General features: G+C 46.5%; 1 protein-coding gene across 3 annotated transcripts in view; it reads right to left on the bottom strand.

The window, feature by feature from the left end:
- The window catches only part of SIL1 (SIL1 nucleotide exchange factor), a 315,627-nt gene that overhangs the window by 162,583 nt on the left and 128,615 nt on the right, over window positions 1-24,429 (bottom strand). For 2 of the 3 annotated variants that reach the window (XM_062189062.1, XM_062189065.1), the window contains exons 2-3: window positions 17,319-17,433; window positions 9,928-10,066 (exon numbers count right to left, since the gene is read on the bottom strand). In XM_062189062.1, coding sequence (XP_062045046.1) covers window positions 9,928-10,066; window positions 17,319-17,433 — 254 coding nt within the window. The remainder of the gene's footprint in view (window positions 1-9,927; window positions 10,067-17,318; window positions 17,434-24,429) is intronic. The other variant, XM_062189064.1, reaches the window with a different exon arrangement.

Genomic DNA, 24,429 nt, shown 5'->3' with positions numbered 1-24,429 from the left:
TATCAGGACAGGATTCCTGGGTTCTGTTCTGCCTGTGCCATTCTTGCCTACAAGTTTAGGACAACTCCCTCCCTTTCTGTCTAAAAGCCTGAGCTGGCAAAACCAGGAGATGATGGAATGGAGATGAACAAGATGATGTTTATGCAACATTTGGAAGGCTACTAGGCCAGAGAGCAGGGGTAGTTTTTTTTTTTTTTTTCCCTTAGGCAAAAGGAACTTTACAAATACAGCATCCTCTTATTACTATTCCATAAAAACTCACCTCTGCCCAGATAAACTAATTATGGCCACAGGTAATCAAATCTGAAAACTTTTTAATCCAAAGAAATGGTTCTGTCCTTCCAAACAACTGCATTATACAAACCATAAACAGACTATTCTGGGAATTAAAGAAATTAAAATAAAACTCAATCTTTGTTTGCCCAAATCAACGTACTATGGGAAATAAGGCAAGACCAACAACCTATGAGTTTATGAAGGAACAAAACCAAACCTCAACATGCGCAGAAAGACAATCAGTCTGACCAGAGCACAAACAAGAGCATTGGAATGCTCCTGTATGCAGAGCCCTGCCTCTCTCAACTGTTTTCCAGGCCTGCCAGATCAGTGACTAACGAGTGCACCCACACCCTGACCTTGGGCATCGCCAGGGGCCTCAGAGAGTCCCCTACATGTTCCTTCTCCAGAGAGGGAAGGTTGGTACAAGTTCCAAGCGGCTTCCATAAAGCTCTCCAGCTTGCCAAAACCCTGGCCTTCTTTTCCACAAAGCCCCACAGACAGCGGAGACAAAGGCCTCCCTCACCAACACCATGTGGGAACACGGGTTCCTGGAATGATCTGCCCATCATTCCTCAGACTCCACCTTTCCCTCTGTCCATGTAAACACTGTCCAGGGACCTGAGTGGTTGAAAACTCATGAAAGCCCCAGTCCTGGCCCACTACAAAGTCAAGTTGTCAAATGTCAGCTGGATCCTTCCCAATGCTGGGTGATGTTTAGTTCTGACCTTTTGATTCTTCAAGCACCCTGCCCACAGAGGTTCTACCTAACCTTTCATTTCTCAAGCACCCAATCAAGTCCTTCTCTTTCATTACCAAAGACAGAAGCCCACTATCAGGTTTGCTCAGAGAATCAAAGATGTCCAAGAGAGGCTTCCTCAGTTCCCTTCTGCATCTCCCCAACCTTTCCATGTTTCCTTCTGGTCTCTGCCTCTAATTTCTAAGGCTCAACACAATTATGAGGCCAAGAACTTTCATCTGCTACCTAAATAACTTTGCCCCATCAAATGCTCTCCTCTCTGGGGATTTAAATCTCTCCATCACCACCGAGTCGTTTCCCCTCTGCCTTCAGAAAAACACAAGCTCTCTCCATTCGGCTTGAAGCATCTTGCCTTTGGGAAGTCTTTCCTTCACAGCCACACTCGCGTCTGGTAGTCCTCCTACACCCTAAGTCCATGACCTCTGTCATGCCCACCCAGGTATCCCCAGCATGGAGCACCATACTTGGAATGCTGACGAAACATAAAATAAATGAGGTTGTTGACCCAGTTGTCTCTGACAAGGCCACCTGAGTTCTCTTCTTCCACTTCATGACTCCGTCAGAATGCAGGAGATCACATCATTTTTCTTCATCTCCTCATCGGCCAGTACAGCCCTGGTTGGACTCCATGACAGGCTCACAGGTTACACTTACTTTCATATTTTAGTATCTACCGGATTGTCAGTTCTCCTCGTTATCTCCCTTCCCGCCCACTGCCCCCCATCTCTGACAGAATGGATGCTGCCAACTACCAATGGCCCATTATTCCTCTACACACCCTTACCACTCCAGCCAGGCAGACATACTCCCTCTCCCTCTTGCTTCCCACCTTGTCCTCTTCCCTAGTCAAATATTATCTCCTCTATTATCTCCAGGTCAATTCCCAGTGTTTTGACAAAACCATGGATGTAACAGGTTCTGGAAAAGGGTCTCTCATCTCAGGTCCAGGCCAGCACTTGAAAGCCATCCCCAGCCCTAATTAATCCAAACCCTGGAGTTGGGCTGTATTCTCTTGGCCAGGAGTTGAGCCCAATGTTGGAGAAAAAAGGGAAGTCAGAGCTATACACGTTCTCTGAACTTGAAATACAGCCAAGATCTGGGCCTGAGAACTGGGACTGTTTCGCAAGTTTCCTATCATCTATGTACTCTAAGTTTTCACCTCAACCACTTCAGGTGTCCCAACTTTTGGAAGGTGACACTATGCCACTCTCCTAAGTATTCTTGATTATACCTCAAAGAGAACAGGTAGGTGGAAGAAAGAAAAGGGAGGATGAGGGCCTCAGGGTGAGTATTAAGCATTCAAATAGTTATTAAATGAGGATGGCCAACAGCTGCTCTCTATCACCTGACAAATATACAGATTGCAAACTGGACTCTGGCCTGTGCCAATCCTTGAGCAGAGATGGCCAGGTATCTGGTGCCAGCGAAGAGCTCAGCCAGATGGCTATAAAGTAGTCTTGGCCTTGGCAGTGGCAGCCATGGAGGTCAAGGGCCTTCCTACCTTTGTCTCCACTTGCTCCCTGGGACATGTGGAACTTTGCTGCTGGGGACAACAGTCAGACACTCTGGGAGGCTCACGAAGAAACCTTCCGACATGACAGATGAGATCTGAAATGAAGATTTCTAAGCCGCCCCCGTGGAACCTCTGGGCCTGCATGAATTCCAGTGCCCCATCCTTTCTCTTCCAGTGCATGGTAATGAGAAGCCTCAGAAACTGCAAGTGGCCTCACATCCTGCCATCTCCAAGTGGTTCACCCTGATAAGTCTGCATTACAAGGAGCAAAGCAGATGCTCAGAGTGGAGTGAAGAACACTTAACAAAGCTGGCAGAGTGACAGTGATAGGAACAAAGGGACCAAAAGTATAGGCAGGAGAGGAACAAAGTTCTCAGGGAATCCCAAGATTCAGAGAACTGAATCCCAAGTCTCAGAGAACTGAAAGGCCACAAAGCAGGAAAGCACTGTGCAGAAGGAGCCAGCACTAAGGATAAGCTCTGATAAACATCTAAAAACAAACATGCTGGGGATAGCAACTTGAACCCAGAAAGGAGACAGATCATAAGGCAACACTACACTGGCTGCTCTACCCAGCCACTACCCCGCCTTCCCAGCACTGCCCTTGAGCCAGTAAGAGACCATCTCACAGAGCCACCTGGCTATACCCCTCTTGCAGGCCATTTCCTTCTGCTGGGATCCAAGAAGTCCCTCTAACCCCACTTTGATGACTTAGGTATAAGGGGCCCTTTACTGCCAATCCGGCTCTCAAACACCCCTCACAGGCAAGCACACATGTATGCGTATGCACACACGTAGAGGAGGAGACAGAAGAGGCCACATTCTCGGGGACCACTCTGGGAATTCAGTGATCAGTAAGGATGACCCATCAGCCTAAGGGATGGAGAGATGATCATCTACCTCCCAAGCATGGAGCTGGGGAGGGGCAGAAGGCACTGGAAACTTTCCCCCTTAATCTCACTTCAATTAAGCCTCTGATATAATTAAAATATATATGAGGGGCCTAAGGAAAAAAAAAAACTGTGGAAAAATCACAAATAACTTTTAATTCCATTTTCCACAAACTTTTGAAGGACTTTGTCCCTAGTGCAGTGGCCCTAAAAGCCTAGTAATTTCCTGACAGGCATGTCTTTTATGACAATTCATAACAAAGCATAAAGAACACATCTGAGTTTATGCTAACAACATGACTCTCAATGGGGCCTCCAGGTAGCTTTGGAACGGGGGCTGCTACCTGGAAAGACCAACCAATGATTAGAGGCCAGGGACTTCCGGCCCCCTCCCCACTTCCCCAACTCTGATCTCTGGGGAGGAAGCACAGGCTGAGGGCTGAGATCAGTCATCTGGCCAGTGCTTTAATCAGTCACACCCACATAATGAAACATCATCAACAATGGGGTTCAAAGAGCTTCCTGAAACCCACCTGAGCTTCACATGCTGGCAGGATGGTACACCTGGAGAGCATGTGAAAGCTGTATTTGCCAGCCCCCACAGCCACTTTGACAGATCACCCCATGCAGCTTTTCCCTTTGGCTATTCCTGATTGCATTCTTTACTATAAGGTGTGAATTTATTTTCCTGAGCTCTTTGAGTGATTTGAGAAAATTCTCAAACCTAAGCATGGGGTTGTGGGAGTCCTTGATTTACAGTTGCTCAGTCAGAAGTACAGGTGGGGGCCGGCACCGCAGCTCAATAGGCTAATCCTCCGCCTTGTGGCACCAGCACACCAGGTTCTAGTCCCGGTCGGGGCACCAGATTCTGTCCCGGTTGCCCCTCTTCCAGGCCAGCTCTCTGGTATGCCGGAAAGGCAGTGGAGGATGGCCCAAGTCCTTGGGCCCTGCACCCGCATGGGAGACCAGGAGAGGCACCTGGCTCCTGGCTTCGGATCAGTGCAATGCGCCGGCCGCGGCGGCCATTGGAGGGTGAACCAACGGCAAAGGAAGACCTTTCTCTCTGTCTCTCTCACTGTCCACTCTGCCTGTAAAAAAAAAAAAAAAAAAAGTACAGGTGGCCCAGGACTTGGGAATGGCATCTGAAAATGGGCAGTCTTATGTGACTTTGCCCTTCAACTTGTGGGATCTGACACAAATCCCCAGTAGACAGTATCAGAATTGAACTGAACTGAACATCACGTTGGTGTCAGATGATCGGAAAACCACACAGTCCCTCCAAAGCTGCAGAGGGTCAAAGGCTCCGCAGAGACAGTCCTCAGAGTCACCCAGTCAGAGTCAGGTGCTCTTTCAGACAGATGTCCAGGGCCTGCAGGAAATCAGACTCCTCGCTTAAATACTTGAAACCAGAGTAGTTGGTCTACTATAAATGAGGTTTTTAAAATTCAATTCCCTCTTATTGCTCGTGCAGATCTGAAATGATCTGACCAGATGGCTGGTGCTCTATAATTCTTGGATTGCTCTCATCAGTTGTTGATGATTTGGAATTTTTTTTTTTTCTCTCCCTCACATGAACGTGTTGCTGCACAAGCTTCCTGCGTGCTTCCACTGAGTGAGCTCTTTGTGTTAATGCCAATATTTCAGAGACTCTCACAGCCGCCTGAGGTCAGATCAGGTCAACAAGGAGCCCCAGGTTTGATCCTGGTTATGCTTTCCTGAGTCTGCACTGGGCCCTCATGCAGCATTGGCCTGAACAATATCAGAGGGTTCTTTGCCTAGGCCACCCCCTGCCTCCTCTCCCTCTATCAGCTCCCCAAAAAAAGGGAGGTAGCAAAGGTATATTTTTCAAAATGACAAATACAGCTACTTAGTGACTACGTCCTATGTGCCAGACACTGCAAAATACTTGATATGTGTTTATCTTATTTCATCCTAATATCAGCTCTGTGCATATTTTTATCCCTATTTTCACATGAGGAAACTGAAGTTCAGAGATTCTAAGCAACTTGACCAAGCCCACACAGCTCAAAAAGGGAACTATAGGAAGAGGCGGCATTTTGAATTTGATTAACTGCCCTACCAGAAACTCAGAATTAAACCAAAAAGGCCCAGGGCAGACCTTTACCACAGTGTTCTTTATACACTCACTGAGCCCACAACAGCTCATCAGGACATTTGAAAACACACTGGTGGGTTTCTTCACTGTCTCCACAGCCTCTGTGAGTCTCTAAGCTACTCAAGGGCAGGAAAGCATGGCACAGTGGTTACACCCTGGGACTTAGAGCCACACAGAGCTAGGTTTGAGATCTTACTCTACCACTTCTTGGCTGGTTAGCTAAGACATTTCTTCTCTGAGACTTTGTCTCTGAGACTTTTGTCTGTAAAAATCAGAGTGATGACAGCACCTGCCCTCCAAGGATGTTTGGCAACACTGATGCTCAGTAAATGTGACTATTATCTCTATCTCTGGCTACAAGTAAATCACCTGGCACCAAGTAGGATCTCAGGAAATACCCACAGTGAATCTGGCTATGACCAGGTTTCTTCAACAAGTGTAAAGGTGTTTAGGGGTCCTCAACCCCAGAACAAATCCCTGAGTTCCTTGCCCGAAGCCCACAAGACCTGCCAGCAAACAGTTTTCCTCGGTTTGCTTGTGAGCAGCTGATGCTGAATCCACACTCAGATGCTTGCTGTGCCTCCGTAAGGTGAGGTAGATCCCAAAATAAACCACAAGAGACAGAAAAATCACTTCCAGGAACAAGTGACTTCCATCCAGTGAGGATGCTGACAGTAATGACAGAGGAAGGCAGAATTCAGGAGCGTGACCTGCAGCTGCTTCCACTGCTGAGTGGCTGGAGCCCGATTCCCCCCCCCCCCCCCCCAGCCTAGCAGAAAGACCCCTCAAGTCACCAGTTGGGCATTTTGGTGTTCCAATCAGCGACAAGGCAATCTGGAAATTACCTTTAAATAAGCCCAACCCACAACCAAAACAGCCCATGTACCCTAGGACCCCCTGCTTGGAAGCAGGAGGGAAAGAGAGCCATGGCCCTCCCTTTGGAGACCTGAGTGGACACAAGGCACTGAACTGGGGTCACTCACTGTTGGTTTAAATCTGTTCTATTTAAATCCCCAAAAGCAATTCCTCCATCTTCCTGTGCCTCACCCGGGTCTCTCAAGCCAGAAATTCTCTACTAACCCTTCTCCTCACCATTAGCCCTGTTCCTTTACCAGAATCCACAGTGAGGGAGGCAGGGAGAAAGTTGTCTAGACCACGGAAGGGTCTCCTTCGTACCCCAAAATCCCTCTCCCACCCAAGGCCAGAGAGACAGGAAGGCTGCACACTAATGGTCCCCTCACTGGCATCCAACTTCTTAACTGACCTGAAGGGGTGATGCAGGTGGGGAATATACCTCTGAAAATTAGAATGGCCTTGTACTGCATTATGTGCTCAATCAGGAACTGGGCAGAGGGCTCTGTATCTGCCGCTCACTACACACAACTGCCTCTGCAGTGTGCAGGGCAGGATGCTTCCCCCACATCACCAACAAGGAAACCAAAGAGCAGAAAGATGCAGTGAATGCAGTGACGTGCCCAACATCTTCTTAGTAAAGCTGGGGTTTGAAACCGGCGCTGGCTGAGTCTGAGTCTTTAGTCTTATCACTAAATTATGCTACCTCCCCATCTATCTACCTGTCAGAGAAGTTCTCCAGACTGGCAACATTTTTTTTCACCATTAGGTAACTGTATCAGAAGCTCCTGGACAGCATCAGAATGTGAATTAAATATTATATTCTGGCAGAAAACAAGTGCCAGTTATCCATGCAGACTAATGAAAGGCCAATTTCCTAACAACACATCAAACAAAACACCTAAGTCCTGTGGTGGGGCCTAAAAATGTCTTGTCTGCTCCCACAGGGCTAATCTATGGTTCCAGACCTGCAATCTATGGTGCCATGTCTGAGAGTGAGGCTCAAACAAGCCTCACCCAACCTCCCCAGAACCAGTCCTTCTTGGGGAGTAGTGCTCTTGGAGTTCAGCTGACAGGACTGGAACCAGAGTTTCTCTGATTTCCAAGCTGCAAGCCCCTAGTATCTATGCTCAACTGCAACACACCAGCCTTTGGGGCAGCTGCAAGGGAGTGTTGTGCAGAGGCTTTAAAAAGGACTCTCTCCAAAAAGTACAATGCAGAGGGTAAGGTCAATAGAGCAACCAGTTAAATGTAAAAACCCATGTTCCACTCTAATTCTCTGGAAGCCTCTCAGAGCTCATGGCCTGCCTTTATCATATAAGCTCTGCTTTCCTTCCCCAACGTGCACAGGGGGCGTCTTTTCTTTATCCATTAACAGCAGCTCCATTGTCTCAAGGGCCCAAGGTCAGAACCATCAGCCTTGTTATGTTTGCAATGTGGACCAAAGCCATAAAGGGCACTACTGACTCAATCACAGGGACAGAGAGGGTAAGAAGTGGAGGCAACAAGACTTCGGTCACCTGCTCTAGGCATTTGCCTGGTTAAAAGTGATACAAGCAGGGCTGGCACTGTGGCGCCGTAGGTAAAGCCACCATCTAAAGCACCAGCATCCCATATGGGTGCCAGTTCGAGTCCTAGCTGCTCCACTTTCAATCTAGCTCCCTACTGATGTGCCTGGGAGGGCAACAGAAGATGGCCCAAGTGCTTGGGTCCTTGCAGCCACATGGCAGACTCAGATCAAACTCCTGGCTGCTGGCTTTGGTCTGGTCCAGCCCAGGTTATTGCGACCATTTGGTATGTGAGCCAGTGCATGGAAGATCTATCTCTCTCTCTCTCTCTCTCTCTCTCTCTCTCTCTCTCTCTCTCTCTCTCCGCTTCTCCCCTAACTCTTTGAAATAAAATTCAAGGCCTTGCGGTGCCAGCACACCGGGTTCTAGTCCCGGTCGGGGCACTGGATTCTGTCCCGGTTGCCCCTCTTCCAGGCCAGCTCTCTGCTGTGGCCAGGGAGTGCAGTGGAGGATGGCCCAAGTGCTTGGGCCCTGCACCCCATGGGAGACCAGGAGAAGCACCTGGCTCCTGCCATCGGATCAGCACGGTGCGCCGGCCGCAGCGCGCTGGCCGCGGCGGCCATTGGAGGGTGAACCAACAGCAAAGGAAGACCTTTCTCTCTGTCTCTCTCTCTCTCACTGTCCCCTCTGCCTGTCAAAAAATAAAAAAAATTTTTTTTAAATGAAATAAAATTTTAAAAATTTTAAAAGTGATACAAGCAATATCACATAAACCTAGTGGGAATAGCCCATGTCTTCCCCTCCCCAAACTAGAGTCCCTCTAGTTTTAGTACCCAGGGACCAGGGAGGCTCAGTTCTCAGGGAAGCTGGGAGAGAACAGCCAGAGGTTGGATCTGCTAAATCCAGAGCCTCTGTTCCTAAAGCCTCCCTCTGCTCTAACACCATTAGCTCTCACTTGGCTTCCTTGGTGCTTCATCACTCTTCCGTGGCAGCAACTACCCGTATGCAAGCCCAGCAGGAGTGATATTGCTACCAGAAAGCTGGCTGGCACAGCAAATGCTGTCCCTGCCAGCACAGCAGCAATGGGGGCAGTGAGGACATGGTGATGAACATCGGCAAGGAACTGATGAAACTGGCCTGTGCCAGCTGCCAGGGTTTGCCATCTACCTTGCCACAGTGCAGAATGCAAACAGCCTAATCCTGAGAACAGTCCCAAGTGTCAGCGTAGTGGGCTCTGACCAAGGACAACTGGAACTGGGAAGGAGAAGTGGGAGGAGAATGGATCCATGCTCCAGGGTCAATGACAGAGGACAAGTCAGCTGGATGACATGGGACAAATTACTTAACCTCTCTAAGCATCAATATGTTCAACTGAAAATAAAAACAATCCTTACCATTGTGAAGACTGAACAAGATTACACACATGAGGCACCAAGCACAGTACCGGAATATTGTGAACACTCTGCAACTGCTGGCCATTTTCATTATTATTTTAAGCCCTGGGCCCAGGTTCACAAAAGAATTAGAAAGCAGTTCCTTCTGAGAATGCCCCATTTAAAATCCAGGCCAGGACCAGTCCAATCCCAGCCACAGGTTGAACAAGAAAACACTCCCGCCCCGCACCGACGCTCAGGACTCTCCTGTGAACAATATTTCAGCAGCACTGAGCCGAGCAGCAGAGCTGAAAATAGCATTTGCAGAGCAAGGCACATGTCACTGCCTCTCCTGTGCTTCAGAAGCGCAAGGAAAGAAAGTTTTCAATCACCTGCTCGGAAAGCTCGGCCACCCACCACCTGCCTTCCTTCCGGGGCACTCAGATGCTTCAGTCTCGGCCCTTCTGGAGAATGAGGGTCTCTGGGGCCTGCCGCAGCAGCCAATGCTCTAACCCACCACACTGTTCCCCTCCCGCAGGCCTGAGAGCGGCTGCCTCTGCAAAGCAGCTCCCTGAAGACAAAGGACCCACTTAGTCTGAATCCTGGTGTGTCTCGTGAGGACAGGGCAGAGCACGGTACCTGGTCGAAGGGCCTGCCACTCGTGGGTAGGGTGAAACACCTCCAGGACCTCAGTGTCCAGCTCATCCTCTGTCCTGGTTTCCTTCCTCTCTGTTTCTTTAGTGCCACTCTTCTCTGGGTTGGTAAGTGCAAACTCCTTCTGGGAAAAGAAAACACAGGGCATGAACCACGCCACACGTTCCAGGAAGCAAAAGGTAAATCATCGGATGTGGCACTTTCTTTACCCCTCTCCAGACACAAATGGACACCTGCAACACAAAGTCAGTCTCAAGACCACAGTGAGATGGCATGGCTTAGTGAATACAGCCTGCTGTGGCACTCTGTATAATCATACGGATTCTACACTATCTTGAGAGGGTTAAGGAAACATACTTGGGAAAGGTTACCAAAAGAAGACATTAAGATCCATCTACTTTTTTTTTTTTTGGGGGGGGGGGCATTTATTTCAAAGGCACAGTGAGAGAAAGGAAGAGACAGAGATAGATCTTACATCCACTGGCTCACTCTCCAAATGGTCACAATGGCCAGGGCTGAGCCAGGCTGAAGCCAAAAGACCTCCATCCAGGTTTCCCACAGAGGTGACAGAGACGCAAGTATTTGGGTCATCTCCCACCATCTTCTCAGGCACATTAGCAGGGAGCTGGATCAGAAACACAGCAGCCAGGACCTGAACTGGCGCTCTGATAGAGGATGCCAGCATGGTAGGCGGTGGCTCAACTGACTGGGCCACAATGCTAGCCCCAAGCTATTTACTTTTTACTTGACATGCTACTATATATACACTGTTAAATATTTAAAACTCTTACTATTTTCACAATAAAAAAGGATATGTATACAAAAGCAGCACATATATGAGCAGAAGAGGAAGGCCTCCAATGGTTACCACAGATGTACACAAGCTGGTAGCCGAGAACCTAGTGGTTCCCAACAGCCCAGTGGGCACAGCATAGCCCTGCCAACCTCCCTAGGGGGCTTATATGGCCCAAATGCTTCTTGGAACATTACAAACCATGGAGGAAAAGGTGCAAGTAAGATGGCTGAGGTTCAGTGAGGCTAAGGAAGGAAGATTGCCAGATTGGAAGCCACTTCTCCACCTTACTTTCTCCCACTCTAAGAACACAGAGGATAAAGAAGATGGTGTCTGTGTAGCACATGAGCTCAGGAGAGAGATGCAGGAATGAAAAGAAATGATACAAAGTGTCACTCATTTGCTCCTTCCCAACTTTCCCATCTTCCTTTTTCCACCTAAAAGCAGTAAGGCCTCTCTCAGGAAACTGGAAACACAGGAGTCCAGAGCCCGGGGAACAAGGAGAGCCCACGTTAGAACACCGAGAGGTTATTTCAGCCCTCCTACCTCCCCATCACCAGCCTTCAGTCTGGCTCAGCCCTGGCCATTGCAGCCATTTTGGGAGTTAACCAACAGATAAAAGATCTCTCTCTCTCTAATTCTGCCTTTCAAATAAATAAAATCTTAAAAAAGAGAAAAGCTTAAAATATAGAAGGAAGAACTGCAGACCTTACTGAGGATTAGCAAGGAAAATATCTTGGTCAAATAAGTGCCTTCCAATCATCTCCAAGTTTATGAGAAGCACTAATCCCAGCAGAGTAGTTAACGCAAGTCTGCATCAGATAGCACAACACGGGAATCCCCATTTCTTCTGACTCTGGCAAAGTTGCTCTAAATTCTAGGCCTCAGTTTCCACTGAAAAGTAGAAATAACAACAGTATCTAGCTCATATGTTAGATAAGTGTTGTAAACTACTAGCCTGGGGTACATGGTAGATATTACTGACAAGTCAGATGAGTCTGTGCTGTGACATCCAACAGTGACTACAATAGAGCTCCATTCAGGCAGGTCAGAATGGGGTACAGCCTGGACCCTCAACACCCCTCCTATCCTTCAACTTGAAGTTTGTACAAACCTGAGCTCTAAAGAAGAATTGGTGCAGATGAAGGTGTGCTTGGGAGACTACAGAAAAATACTGGCAGGAAGCACCCTTCATTCCGAGGATATGGACATCAAGGACTTCCAACAGCTCAGCTTTCTGAGGCCAGGCACTGTGTCAGACTCTTTATTACTAAATCCCCATGCCCAGGACAGGGCTGAACAAATGCATGAACATCCCTCTCATAGGTGAGGGTGTCTTTTGGGTGCCTTAAGCTGTGGTGAACTCAGAGTACCTGATTTGCTGAAGGTAGGCACTAACGTCATATTTCAGAACAAAGACTACCTTGTCTATGAAGCACCCAGAGCCCAACCCTGCTGGCCAGCCCCTGCCAGAAGTACTAGACGGTGGAATTAAGAAAGTACTGATAAAATTACCTAAGAAGTGTGTCACACAGCACCACAAAGGGCACAATACCTCCAGAGGGTGGGGTGGGGGTTAGGGGTGGTAGTGGTAGATATAAGTGAATGAAGGGAGCCAGGTAAATAGCAGGAGGTGGTGGGACTGTGGGGACTGGAGCCCTTCTGCCTGCACAAAGGAAAGAAGCTGTTACTCGGCAGGTCCACTGCTGCCACCCAGGCATTCAGCTTCAAGAGAAAAGGAATATATATGTGTGTGTGTGTTTGTGTGTGTGTGTATATATATATATATAATATATTTACATATTAAACATACATTATGTACATTATACATTATATATAATCTATGTATTAAATAAAATACAATATGTCATATATATATATATATATATATATATATATATATAGTGAAATGTTCTTATTTTTAAAATTCTAAGAGGGCCAAACTAAACACATCTAAGCTTCAAAGTGCAACTCACACTTCACTGGACTTATTAGTCAGTTAACTCCAGGCAGGTGTGGCTACAAGAAAGTGGTAACATTCTCGTTATCAACAGAAGCAGATAGAGAAAAAGGAGATGGTGATAATGGGAAGATGAGAGGCAGGCCCAGTGTTCATTCTGCTGCCAGGGGCTGGGAAAGCCTTTTTCTAGATTTCACCAATAAAGTTTACAAAATAGATTCAAAGAGGATTATAATGAGACCAATGAACCATGAGCTACACACTTCAGGCTTCAGGGAGGCCAAATGCTTGTGCAACATCCTATGTTTTCTGTTTTTTAAAAGATTTATTTATTTGAAAGGCAGAGTTACAGAGAGGCAGAGATAAAGGGAGAGAAAGAGAAATCTTCCATTCACTGGTATACTCCACAAATGGCTACAACAGCCAGGAGCTTCTTCCTGGTCTCCTACATTGGTGTAGGGACTCAAAGACTTGGGCCATCTTCCACTGCTTTCTCAGGTGTATTAGAAGGGAAGGGAATCAGAAGTGGAGTAGCTAAGAGTCAAACCAGCACCCATATGGGATGCTGGCATTGCAGGCAGAAGCTCAACCCACTACCCCACAGCGCCGGCTCCAAATCCCATGTTTTCTGGTCTCCTGATATCATCTTTGAACCCAATTTTAAAACACAAACAAATGTGTCATTATGTTATGTTACACTCACTTTTCAGTGATGGGGCATACAAATCCCGTCTGATCAGCACCCCTTCTTCACTATTTCTGGTTCAGAGCAACTTTAGATACTTTGCCCAGATCCCATCTGCCCACCCTCCAAGTCCAAAGACTCAGATGCACTGAAAGAGGCTCAGTGATAGGAAAACATGCAGGATAGGCCCTGCACTCAGAAGGGGAGGGGGAGGGTTCCAGAAAAGGCTTTGAGGAAAAGTGGCACCATGAGGACATGGTTATAAAATTCACAGCAAGTGATCATTCATTAAGTCCTCATCAGGCACTGGGTTAAACTGCCTTCCATGACTCAATTCTTCTAAGTCTCACCTGTGAAGCACATCCTATTATTCCTATGTTCATATATGGTCTGCTCAAAATCACAGTGTCCAGAAAAACATAGATTTAATTCCAGACCTGCCTGGTTCCAACTCTCACGCATGAATTCTGACTAAATTTTGTGTTTCTTTCTTGGCTGGGAATCCTGATGGTTGTACCTGGGGCTGATTTTTGTGGCATGAAATAAGGCCATGAGATCACCTTGGCACATCTACCAACACCTCCCCTTTCCCAAATAAAGACTTCCATGGACCAGAGAAAGGATAAGCGAAAACAGTCTCTGCCCAGGCAGTTCCTGAACTGGAGAGAGGACCAAGAAGTTAGAGAAGCAGGCCAGACTCTGGTCAGCTCTGAGGCAAATCCCAGGCTCTGGTGCCTTCCCAGCTAGATTCCCAGGGCTTCCTTCCAGGATACACCCCCAGCACTCCCTTCTCTCATCACCACCACTCCAAATATCAATTTCCTCTCAGCTGACTGGCAAGAAATGCCAGCTAACGTGTTAGCTGACAACAGCTTACCACGTCACACTTCCCTGTACTTGTACCTGCATAACAGAGTATTAAACACCAAAGCTTTCAAGACCCACAAGAGTGAATGAACCTCTAATGGCAGGGTGATGGGCACTGACAGACTGCCGGGGCAACATTTTGGACATGAGCCCCTTCGACACAGTCCCAAGTTAAACGATACAAGCAGCCACTCCCACACTAAAACCAACAACTGGTATTTACTGACATACTGTGCCTGTTCCAATGCTAGGTGCTATATACACACAAACATGTATGTGTGTATATACATATACATATATACGTATATATACATATACACACACGTGTGTGTATATGTATATAAAATCACATTTAACTTTGAGAGGTACCAGCAGCTTTATAAACAAGGAGAAAAAGCTCAAAAAAGGTCAAACAGCCATTGTAAGTAGTAATAGGGAGCTGATGAAGGGCCTGTGCTCCTTCCAATGGCTCCACTACCACCTTCAATGTTCAACATTCTTTTTTTTTTTTTTTTTTTTTTTTTTTTAACGGAGATCTTCCATCTGCCGTTTCACACTCCCAAATGGCCGCAATTGTCAGGTCAAAGCCAAGAGTCCAGAACCCAATCTGGGTCTCTCACATGGGTAGCTGAGACCCAAGTATTTGAGCCATCACCTGCTGTCCCCCAGGGTGCACATTAGCAGGAAGCTGGATCAGAAGTGCAATAGCCAGGACTTGAACGAGGCACTCTGATATGGGACGTGGGTATCCCAAGCAGCATCGCAACTGCGACACCGTGGCCTGCCCCGCAGCACCGCTGTGAAGGCCTGTACCACACAACCAAGCCCCCCTGGCCTCTACACTCCTGACATGTGGCATCCCAGAGGCCAGGAGGAAGGCTGGCTCAAGATCCTTCTCTAATACACACAATCCAACCTTTCCAGGGTGGACACTAACTGACACAAACATCGTTGGAGGGGCAAAATTTCAGGGCATCAGGAAACCCGCCTATACCCCAGGCTCTGGAATATAACCACTCCCACCTCTACTCCATTTGCACTGTTTTGGGAAGGTTGCTAGCTCTGTAATTTGGATTTTAAACACCATTAGGGCAGTAATTTTTGTGGTATGGGAGAAAAGATGCTTCCACTCCTACTTGTGCTTACCACATGATGAAAGATTATGACAAATGGATGCAGCTTAGGAACAGACATAAGGATAAAAGCAGCTTCTGTTGATGAAAGTCAGTATTAACATTTTTCTGAGACTAGGCTCAATAGAGCTAATATAAATGGGCCAGAATAATTATGGCTCTGAAAGCTCATCTATCTGGTTAGACTATTATCCAAAAGGGACTTACTAACACACAGTCCTTAAGTAAATTCATCAGCACGCTTTTGTGAACTGTGCATCTGCTCAAGTTCACCATGGAAAGCCTGGGGATCCTCACGCACTGCTAGTTAGGCAAAGGGATACAGCCCTGATCCCTCAAGACGCTTGGGCGCTTTTCTGGCCCATTCCACTGCCGAGGCATGCCAAAGACAGCCCGAACCTCATGCAGTAGCCAGTCCCACCTTCAGGAGCCCCTGGGGTCCCCTTTACACTGTCCTTGAAGAAGAGGCCAAAAAACAGCACCAACAAGATCTTAGTCAGAGAACATTAAAGGCTCAAAAGGATTCGTGACTCCTAACTGTACATTCTCTCCTGCTCCACAAAGTAGGGAGAAAGGCAAAAAGGAAACAAATGACTTCAGAGAGAAGGTGGAAGCTTGCCATGAGCCAGAGGTGAACCTCTGCTGAGCTGGATTGTTATTAAATTCATCACAATTGTCATTTGCACTTCAAGAGCTTCTGGCTCCAAAGCCTCCAGCGCTTTACCCAACACTTAGTGGGAACCCTGGGGGTTGGAGAAGGTGGCCAGGGGAGGGTGAAACTGTCAGAGCTGACAGTTAGAGCTTCTTGAGGGGGAAGACAAGGAGGGCACCAGGAGCTGGTCAAGGGCAGGCGGTTGCTGGCACAGGCTGGGGAAACAGGGCTAGAATCCTAGCGCTGCAGCCAGGCCAGGCTCAGGGCCTTCTTGGGCATTATCTTCCTGCCTGTGTCAATGACAGAAGCCCTGAGCAATGAATGAGGTCTAGGTTAATGAAGAGAGGCCTGCAAAGAACAGAGAGAAAAAGGGAAAGGAGAATACTGACTGAGAGAGCACAAACAAGATATGGGTGGAGGAAGAAGCAGTCTTAACTTGGGACTGGTACTTACCTCCCCACACCCAGTTCATGGGGGAAATCCTGGCTATGTGATTTTGACAAAGTTAATTAATATTTATGACCTTAAGTCTCCTTCTGGAAACAAGGATAATAATTATGGCACCTCTTTCGCAGCACTGTTGAGAAGATTAAATTAGGATACATATAAAGCACTGAGTGCCTGGTATGTGGCAGCTTATTTTTTATATTATTATCATCATCTTCTTCATCTTTTTCCCAAAGGGAAAACTGTGCCAGAAGCCAGAGGACTCAGGAATGAGGAGGAAGAAGTACACATACTCTGACAATCAATGCTGGTCACACACCCATATGAAAAAAAACAGGGGCCAGCACTGCGGTTCAGCAGGTTGAGCCACTGCCTACGACAACAACATCCCATGGATGGGCAACAGTTTGAGTTCAGCTGCTCCACTTACAATCCAGGCTAATGTGCCTGGGAAAGCAGCAGAAGATGGCCCAAGTACTTGGGCCCCTAACACCCACATAGGAGACCAGGATGGAGTTCCACGTTCCTGGCTTTGGTCTGCCCCAGCACTGGCCTTTCCAACCATTTTGGAGTGAACCAACAGATGGAGGACTGATCCTTCTGTCTCTGCCTCTCTCTCTCCCCTTGTCACTTTACCTTTCAAAATAAATACAGAAAGGAAGAAAGAAAGGAAGGGAGGGAGGGAGGAAGAAAGGGAGAAAAGTAGGAAGAAAGGGAGAATGAGGGAGAAAGGAGAGAAGGAAGAATAAAAGCCTGCCTATTTCCACAGCAGCCCTGATGACAGGGAGGGTTTCTCAGACCTCATGAGGGATCGTTGCTATTTGCAGTCAGACACTTACCAGGTTCTGACGACTGAGGCAGAAGGTGAAGCAGGAGGCCATCAGCAGCCCAAACAGCATGCCCAGAGGAGCCATCCTAGATGGAGGTAGGCTCTGGGGAGCCATAGCTAGGGACCTGAGGGTACAGAGACAGAAAATAGCAGGTTATGAACAGCTGACATCTGATCCCTCGTGATTCGCACAATGACACTTGCTCAACAGATGTCAGACATCTCCTGCATGGATATTCTACTACTTCTAGATAAACCTGAAGCCTACATCTCCCACAAGTCTAGCCATCCAAGGGAGATATGCCCTGGTTAGAACCATACAGTCAACCAGGACATTCACATGAGCTATATAACAGCCCTGTCCCTTACTTCCTCATTAACAACTTCTTGTCAGGTTGTAGAGCATAGGGAGATAAGGAAACTAACCAAATGATCTGAGTGTACTTAAGCCTTTGTACCCATCCATTCCTAAATGACATCCATTATCATACTTGAAGACAGACAGCATCAGCATCCCCAAGCTAGCAAACTCCAATATTCCCAAGTCACAAAACCTTTCACAACACTTTTCAAATGGCCAAACAAACCAAAGAGCAGGCCCTGGTAGCTGTCAATATTAAAAAGACATAAAGACAGGGGCTGGTGCTGTGGTGTATTGGGTAAAGCTGCAACCCGCAGTGCCATCACCCCATATGGGCACCAGTTTGAGTCCCGGCTGCTCCACTTCTGATCCAGCTCTCTGCTATGGCTTGGGAAAGCAGTAGAAGATGGCCCAAGTCCTTGGGCCCCTGCACCTGTGTGGTGGGAGACCAGCTCCTGGCTCCTGATCGGCATAGCTCTGGCTGTTACAGCCATTTGGGAAGTGAAGCGGCAGATGGAACACATCTCTCTCTCTCTCTCTCTCTCTGCCTCTGCCTCTGCCTCTGCTTCTCTGTAACCCTGCCTTTCAAATAATAAACAAATAAATCTTAAAAAAAAAAGACATAAAGGCCATCCCATGTTCACTGATTAGATACTGAAGATGACAATATTACCGAAGGCAACATTAAGAGTCAATGCAATTTCTATCAAAATCCTCAGGGAGTTTTTTGCAGAAATGAAGTAACACATACTGAAATTAAAATGGAATTTCAAGAGACCCAGAATAGCCAAAACAATCTTGAAAAAGAAGAAAGTTGGAAGACCTCACATTTCTTGATTTCAGAAATTATTAGAAAGCTATGGTAATCAAAAGTATGGTACTGTAATATAAACTCTTTGAACAGAACTGAGAGCCACAAAATAATCATCTATATGATCAATTAATTTTTAACAAAGGTGACAAGACCTTTCAATGGGGGAAGGATAGTTTCTTCAACAAACAGTGCTGAGGTAACTGGATATCAATATGGAAAAGAATGAAGTTGGACCCTCCCCTTACACCATACATAAAACCTACTTAAAGTGGATCAAAGACCAAAACTTAAGAGCTAAGCAGCCGGCTCCACGGCTCACTTGGCTAATCCTCTGCCTGCAGCGCCGGCACCCTGGGTTCTAGTCCCGGTTGGGGTGCCGGATTCTGTCCCAGTTGCCCCTCTTTCAGGCCAGCTCTCTGCTGTGGCCAGGGAATGCAGTGGAGGATGGCCCAAGTCCTTGGGCCCTGCACCCGCGTGGGAGACCAGGAGAAGCACCTGGTTCTTGGCTTCAGATCAGCACAGTGCGCCGGCCGCAGTGCACCAGCCACAGTGGCCACTGGAGGGTAAACCAATGGAAAAGGAAGACCTTTCTCTCTGTCTCTCTCTCACTGTCCACTCTGCTTGTCCAAAAAAAAAAAAAAAAGAAAAGAAAAAAAAAAAAGAAAAAGAAAAAAGAAAAAAAAAAAGCTAAGTATAAAACTATTAGAAGAAAATATGGGTATAATCTTCATGGACATGGATTTGGCAATGGTTTCCAAAATACAACACCAAAAGTACAAAGAGTGAAAGAAAAAACTGGACTTCAACAAAGTTAAAAAGCTTTTTTTATCTCAAAGGATTTATTAACAGAGTAAAAAGACACGACAGAGAATGGGAGAAAATATTTACAAGTCAAATATCTTGTAAGGGTTTAATGCCCAGAATTTATCAAGAATTTCTAAATCTTAACAATAAGCAAAGATTGGCAATCCAAATTAAAAATGGGTGAAGGACCTGAATAGACATTTCTCCAAAGAAAATATAAAAATGACTGAGGGGAACAGTGTCATTGTCATTAACCATTAGGGAAATGCAAATCAGAACCACAAAGATAAACCATTCTACATCTATTAGAATGACTGTAATTTTTTAAAAATAAAATAACAAGTGTTGGACAGTATATGGATCAACTAGAACTGTCATATGTTACTAGTGGGAATGTAAAATGCTACAGTCACTATGGAACACAGTTTGATAGCTCCTCCAAAAACTAATTATAGAAATACTATAAGTCTCAGCAGTTATACTCCTAGACATATATCCAAAAGAAATGAATACACAGACCCAGATACTCGTACATCAATGTCCAATGCAATATCATCCATAATATCCAAAAGGTGAAAACAACCAATGTACTTGTCCAGATGTGAATGGGTAAAAAAATGTATAACATACACACAAAGGAATATTATACAACCATAAAAGCAATGAAATTGATACCTGCCACCATAAGAATGAACCTTGAAAACATTATGCCAACAGAAGTAAGCCAGATACAAAAGGACAGATATTCTATGATTCTGTTTATATAAATACCCAGGATATTTAAATTTATAAAAACAGAAAGTATAGCAGAGGTTGCCATGGAAGGAAGGGAAGGAAGAGATGACAGTTATTACTTAATAGGCACAAAGTTTCTGAGTAGTGTACAGTCATGTGCCAGATAACAGAACACATGTACAACAGTGGTCCTGTGAGATTATTTTGGAGCTGAAAAATTCCTATGACCAAGTGACCTCACAGCCATCATAAAGTCATAGTGCAACACTTTGCCATGTGAGGCAACACTGTATTTTTTTTTAACTTTTATTTAATGAATATAAATTTCCAATGTACAGCTTATGGATTACAATGGCTTCCCCCTCCCATAACTTCCCTCCCACCCGCAACACTCCCCTCTCCTGCTCCCTCTCCCCTTCTATTTGCATCAAGATTCATTTTCAATTCTCTTTATATACAGAAGATCAATTTAGTATAAAGATTTCAACAGTTTGCACCCACATAGAAACACAAAGTGAAACATACTGTTTGAGTACTAGTTATAGCATTAAATCACAATGTACAGCACATTAAGGACAGAGATCCCACATGAGGAGCAAGTGCACAGTGGCTCCTGTTGTTGACCCAACAAATTGATACTCTAGTTTATGGCGCCAGTAACCATCCTAGGCTGTCGTCATGAGTTGCCAAGGCTATGGAAGCCTTCCAAGTTTGCCGACTCTGATCATATTTAGACAAGGTCATAAAAGACAGGGTGAGGATAGTAACCAATGATCCTAAGAGTGGCATTTACCAGGTTTGAACAATTATACAGCATGAAATGGGGAAGAGGACCATCAGTACACACAGGTTGGGAGTAGAGCCATTGGAGGTAGAATAGAGGTTATGATTACAAAGGAATGAGGCCCAAGTGCACTAGACAGGGCCTAGAACAAAGGACAGAGTCATTATTAGATGTGCTAAGAAAGGTGCTGTCTAAGCTACAATTAAGTTTTCTGATTGAGAGGCAAATAGAACCTGACAGAAGGGGCTTGATAATAATCTGGTGGGCTTTAGGCCTTGTAAGTTAAGAGGCCCAGACCTATCTATCTCTTCACATGGGGTATATCCTAAGGGAGGTGTGAACCTCCTAGGGGAAGGCACTCTGTTGACTTTCATTACTTGGCTGGCCTGGGAGGAGAGCTGGCCAGGTAAAGGCAGGGGGCATCTCTAAGAAGAAATTTACAGTTCTGCCTTCAATGTTGCTGACCCTACTTGACCATACCCTCAGCTGCGGTGGTCACTTTGGAAGTTGGGCTGAGTGAAGGGCTTTTCAGCTTAGAGCCAATAAGATCTGTGGCTCTGACCTGGGCATCCTTCGACTCCAGGGCAGGTCCATTTCCAGTGATGCAACTCTTGGCAGAGCTGCCAGGGCTCTTCACAAGCTGACTTCTGCTGAAGCCCAGGCTTACCACATTGAAAGCCACTGCAGTGGACTGGCCTGTTGGGTCTCCTTGAGGGCAGATCACTGTACAGATCAGCCATTAATAGGCCTGCCACCCATTGCTTCTGATGCCGAGCTTTCTTTTCCTCCTGGTTTGTGTTAAAGCAGACCAGAGGATGCAAGTCAAGGGAGTGCCCGTGTCCCATCTCTAATCTTCGGTGGCCTGAACTACAAGTCTATAGTCTCAGGCATGTTCTGTAGTAGTTTTTCTAAGGTAGACAATGCCCATGAGGAAAATTATATTCTCGCTTAAAAACTTTCTTTCCCTTTTGTCTGAAAGGGAGGTTTTTTCTACTTACTGCATACTTCGCTGATGGCGAAGTGAATCTAGCTATGAGATTATTATTTAAGTTCTTATTTTGGCTATGCTATTGCAGAAAAATGGCAACACTGGTATAAACCAACAACTACAATGCCAGTTGAATAAAAGTATTACACATGTAATAGGTATAGTATGTAACACTTGATAATATTCATAACTGACTTATGTGCATACCATATTAATACTTTTATTACTTTAGTGTACTCCTTCTACTTACTAGAACAAAAGGGTTTTGTGTAAAACAGTTTACTATGTTATGCTCCCAGCAGCACACATGCATCTCATGTTACCTTGTCTTTTGACTGCATCAAGAAGCCATGCTGAGTGGCTGACTTACCATTCAGGTTCAAGTAAGTACTTGCTACGATGTGCACAAGACCAAGAAATCAACTAACCACACATCTCTCAGAGTATGTCCCTGTTGTTAAGCAAAGCTTGACTGTAATGGAAAACCTGTGGTCAGTAAATGAGTGTAAATCAAGACAACAACCCAAACTGGCAAATAATCTAGGAAAGAGTGAAAGGAAAACAAAATAAGACAAGGCAAAAGACAATGAAAGAAGACTCTCAGAAAAACTCAGAATGTGCTGTTAGACTGTACCTTATCAAAGGTTTTTGTGTTTAGCGCTCAGCCCTAGTGTACCTCATTCTGCAGTTTACTCAATACGAATCTTAATGGTGAATTAATTACAGGGAGGCATCTCTGAAGAGTGTAGTGTTTACCTTCCCTCTCCTTTTCCTGCTACTCTCCTCCCTTCTCCACCTCATGAAATCAGTCTCAAGGTACAAGAGCAGTGGGCCCCAAAGCCTTGCCTGAACCCTCTCTCAGAATTTACTGCCCCTCAGCTCAGCACACACCTTTTCGGGAGAAGACAGAAACTTTTTCTAAGGACATCTGCAGCCACGAAGAACAGCCCTGCTGGCCCGCACTGTGCTAAAAAAGCACAGCCAAATGGAAAAGCAAAGGCTTGGGCGCTAAAAATAGCTGCTACACTCACCCAGCAGCTAAAGCCTTTGCTTTCTGCCAGCCCCTCCCCACCCCCTCTCTGTCAACAAAATGGAACAGCTGAGTGCCACACAAGCTTCCCCAGCAACCTGGCTCCCTGGAGGCACCAATCAATGCAAAGACAGGGAGTTCACAGCATGACACTAGTTTCTGGACAGGTGCCTGGCCATGCCTGAGTGTGAGAGATGGAAGGGCCAGGCTGCATCAGGATGAAAAGGGGCAGAGGTTGCCACACCAGGAGGGAGAAGGTAGGGAGGCCCAGCCCTGGAGCTCCCTCTAATGCCCTATACCTTTTTGAACTCCACAGTCTTGCCTATGCTGCAGGGAAGGAATAGAGGTGGGGTTCACAGCATTATCAGGGTGATACCATAATACAAGAAGACATAGATTAACCCCAAAGTGACATGGCAGGGTTCATGTGATAGCTAGCACACACACACAGAGGCAGATCCCTTCTCACAGCCAGAGAAAAACACTGAAACTGGTGCTGGGGGAAAAGACAAGCAGCCAACGATAAACGAGAAGGAAGACATCAAGGGCAAAGGAGACAAAGGAGCAGGAGAAGCAGGCCCAAAAGGGACTGAGACAGAAGAGGTCAGGGACAGCTGATGCACAAACAGCAGCTTCCCACCTTCTGCAGTGGCAAGAGTAGAGGGCCAGAGAAATGGCACCTCTCCAAGGGCTCTCTGCCACCTCCATCTCTGCACACACACACTAACACCATCAGAAGCATTTTCTGCCAACACTTAAGGTGAAATCAATTCGTAAATGGATCTTTCATCTCCCCCAGTGATTCCACACAGACTGCACACCAGATTTATTTATTGCGTCCATATGATCTCCCACAAGATGGAACCAGGGACAGGGCAGAGAGTGGGGGAGAGGCCCAGGTGAAGTAAGGCTGGGAGAAAAGTGTGGGACAATTTCCAAGCTCCCCAGGAGAACCCGGAGAGCAGGTACACACTGCAGCACACAGACATAGACACAGCATCCTCTGTCCATTTAAGGACTGGTCCGTAACCATATCCTTTGCTCTTGGTCCTTACTCACAAAGGGTCAGGTGGGGCTGGCATTGTGGCATAGCAGGTAAAGCCCCTACCTGAGATGCTAGCATTCCATATGGGTGCCAGTTCATATCCTGGCTGCTCTACCTCCAATCCAGTTCCCTGAATAATGGCCTGGGAAAAGTAGAAGATGGCAATGGCCCAAGTGTCTGGTTTCAGCCTGGCCTAGCTCTAGCCACTGCAGCCATTTGGGAAGTGAACCAGCAGATGGTAGATCTCTGTCTATATAACTAGCTTTGATTAAAAAAAAAAAAAGAAGAAGAAGTGGCAGGTGCAGGACACAGAGTTGCGGAGTTGGCCCTGCTGAAGCTGAGGGAGAGGAGGAAACAAAGAAAGGGGCAGCGGCACCCCCCTGTATCCTGCCAGCTTGGCACACCCGCAAGCTGGAGCCAGGCAGCAGAAGCAACAAAGAAAACCTTGGTCCCTGCCAAAGTGGGAGTGTCCAGATGAACCTCAGTTGGGCACTCCTAACCTGAAGATGATGCTCTCCCCCAAACCACGTGCCGTCCATGAATTCTGTTCACTTGAGTAC

This window comes from Lepus europaeus, chromosome 4, assembly GCF_033115175.1.
Source record: "Lepus europaeus isolate LE1 chromosome 4, mLepTim1.pri, whole genome shotgun sequence".
Lineage (NCBI taxonomy): Eukaryota > Metazoa > Chordata > Mammalia > Lagomorpha > Leporidae > Lepus > Lepus europaeus.
The sequence above is the reverse complement of the archived record's forward strand: the minus strand, read 5'-3'. Positions and strand labels throughout refer to the sequence as shown.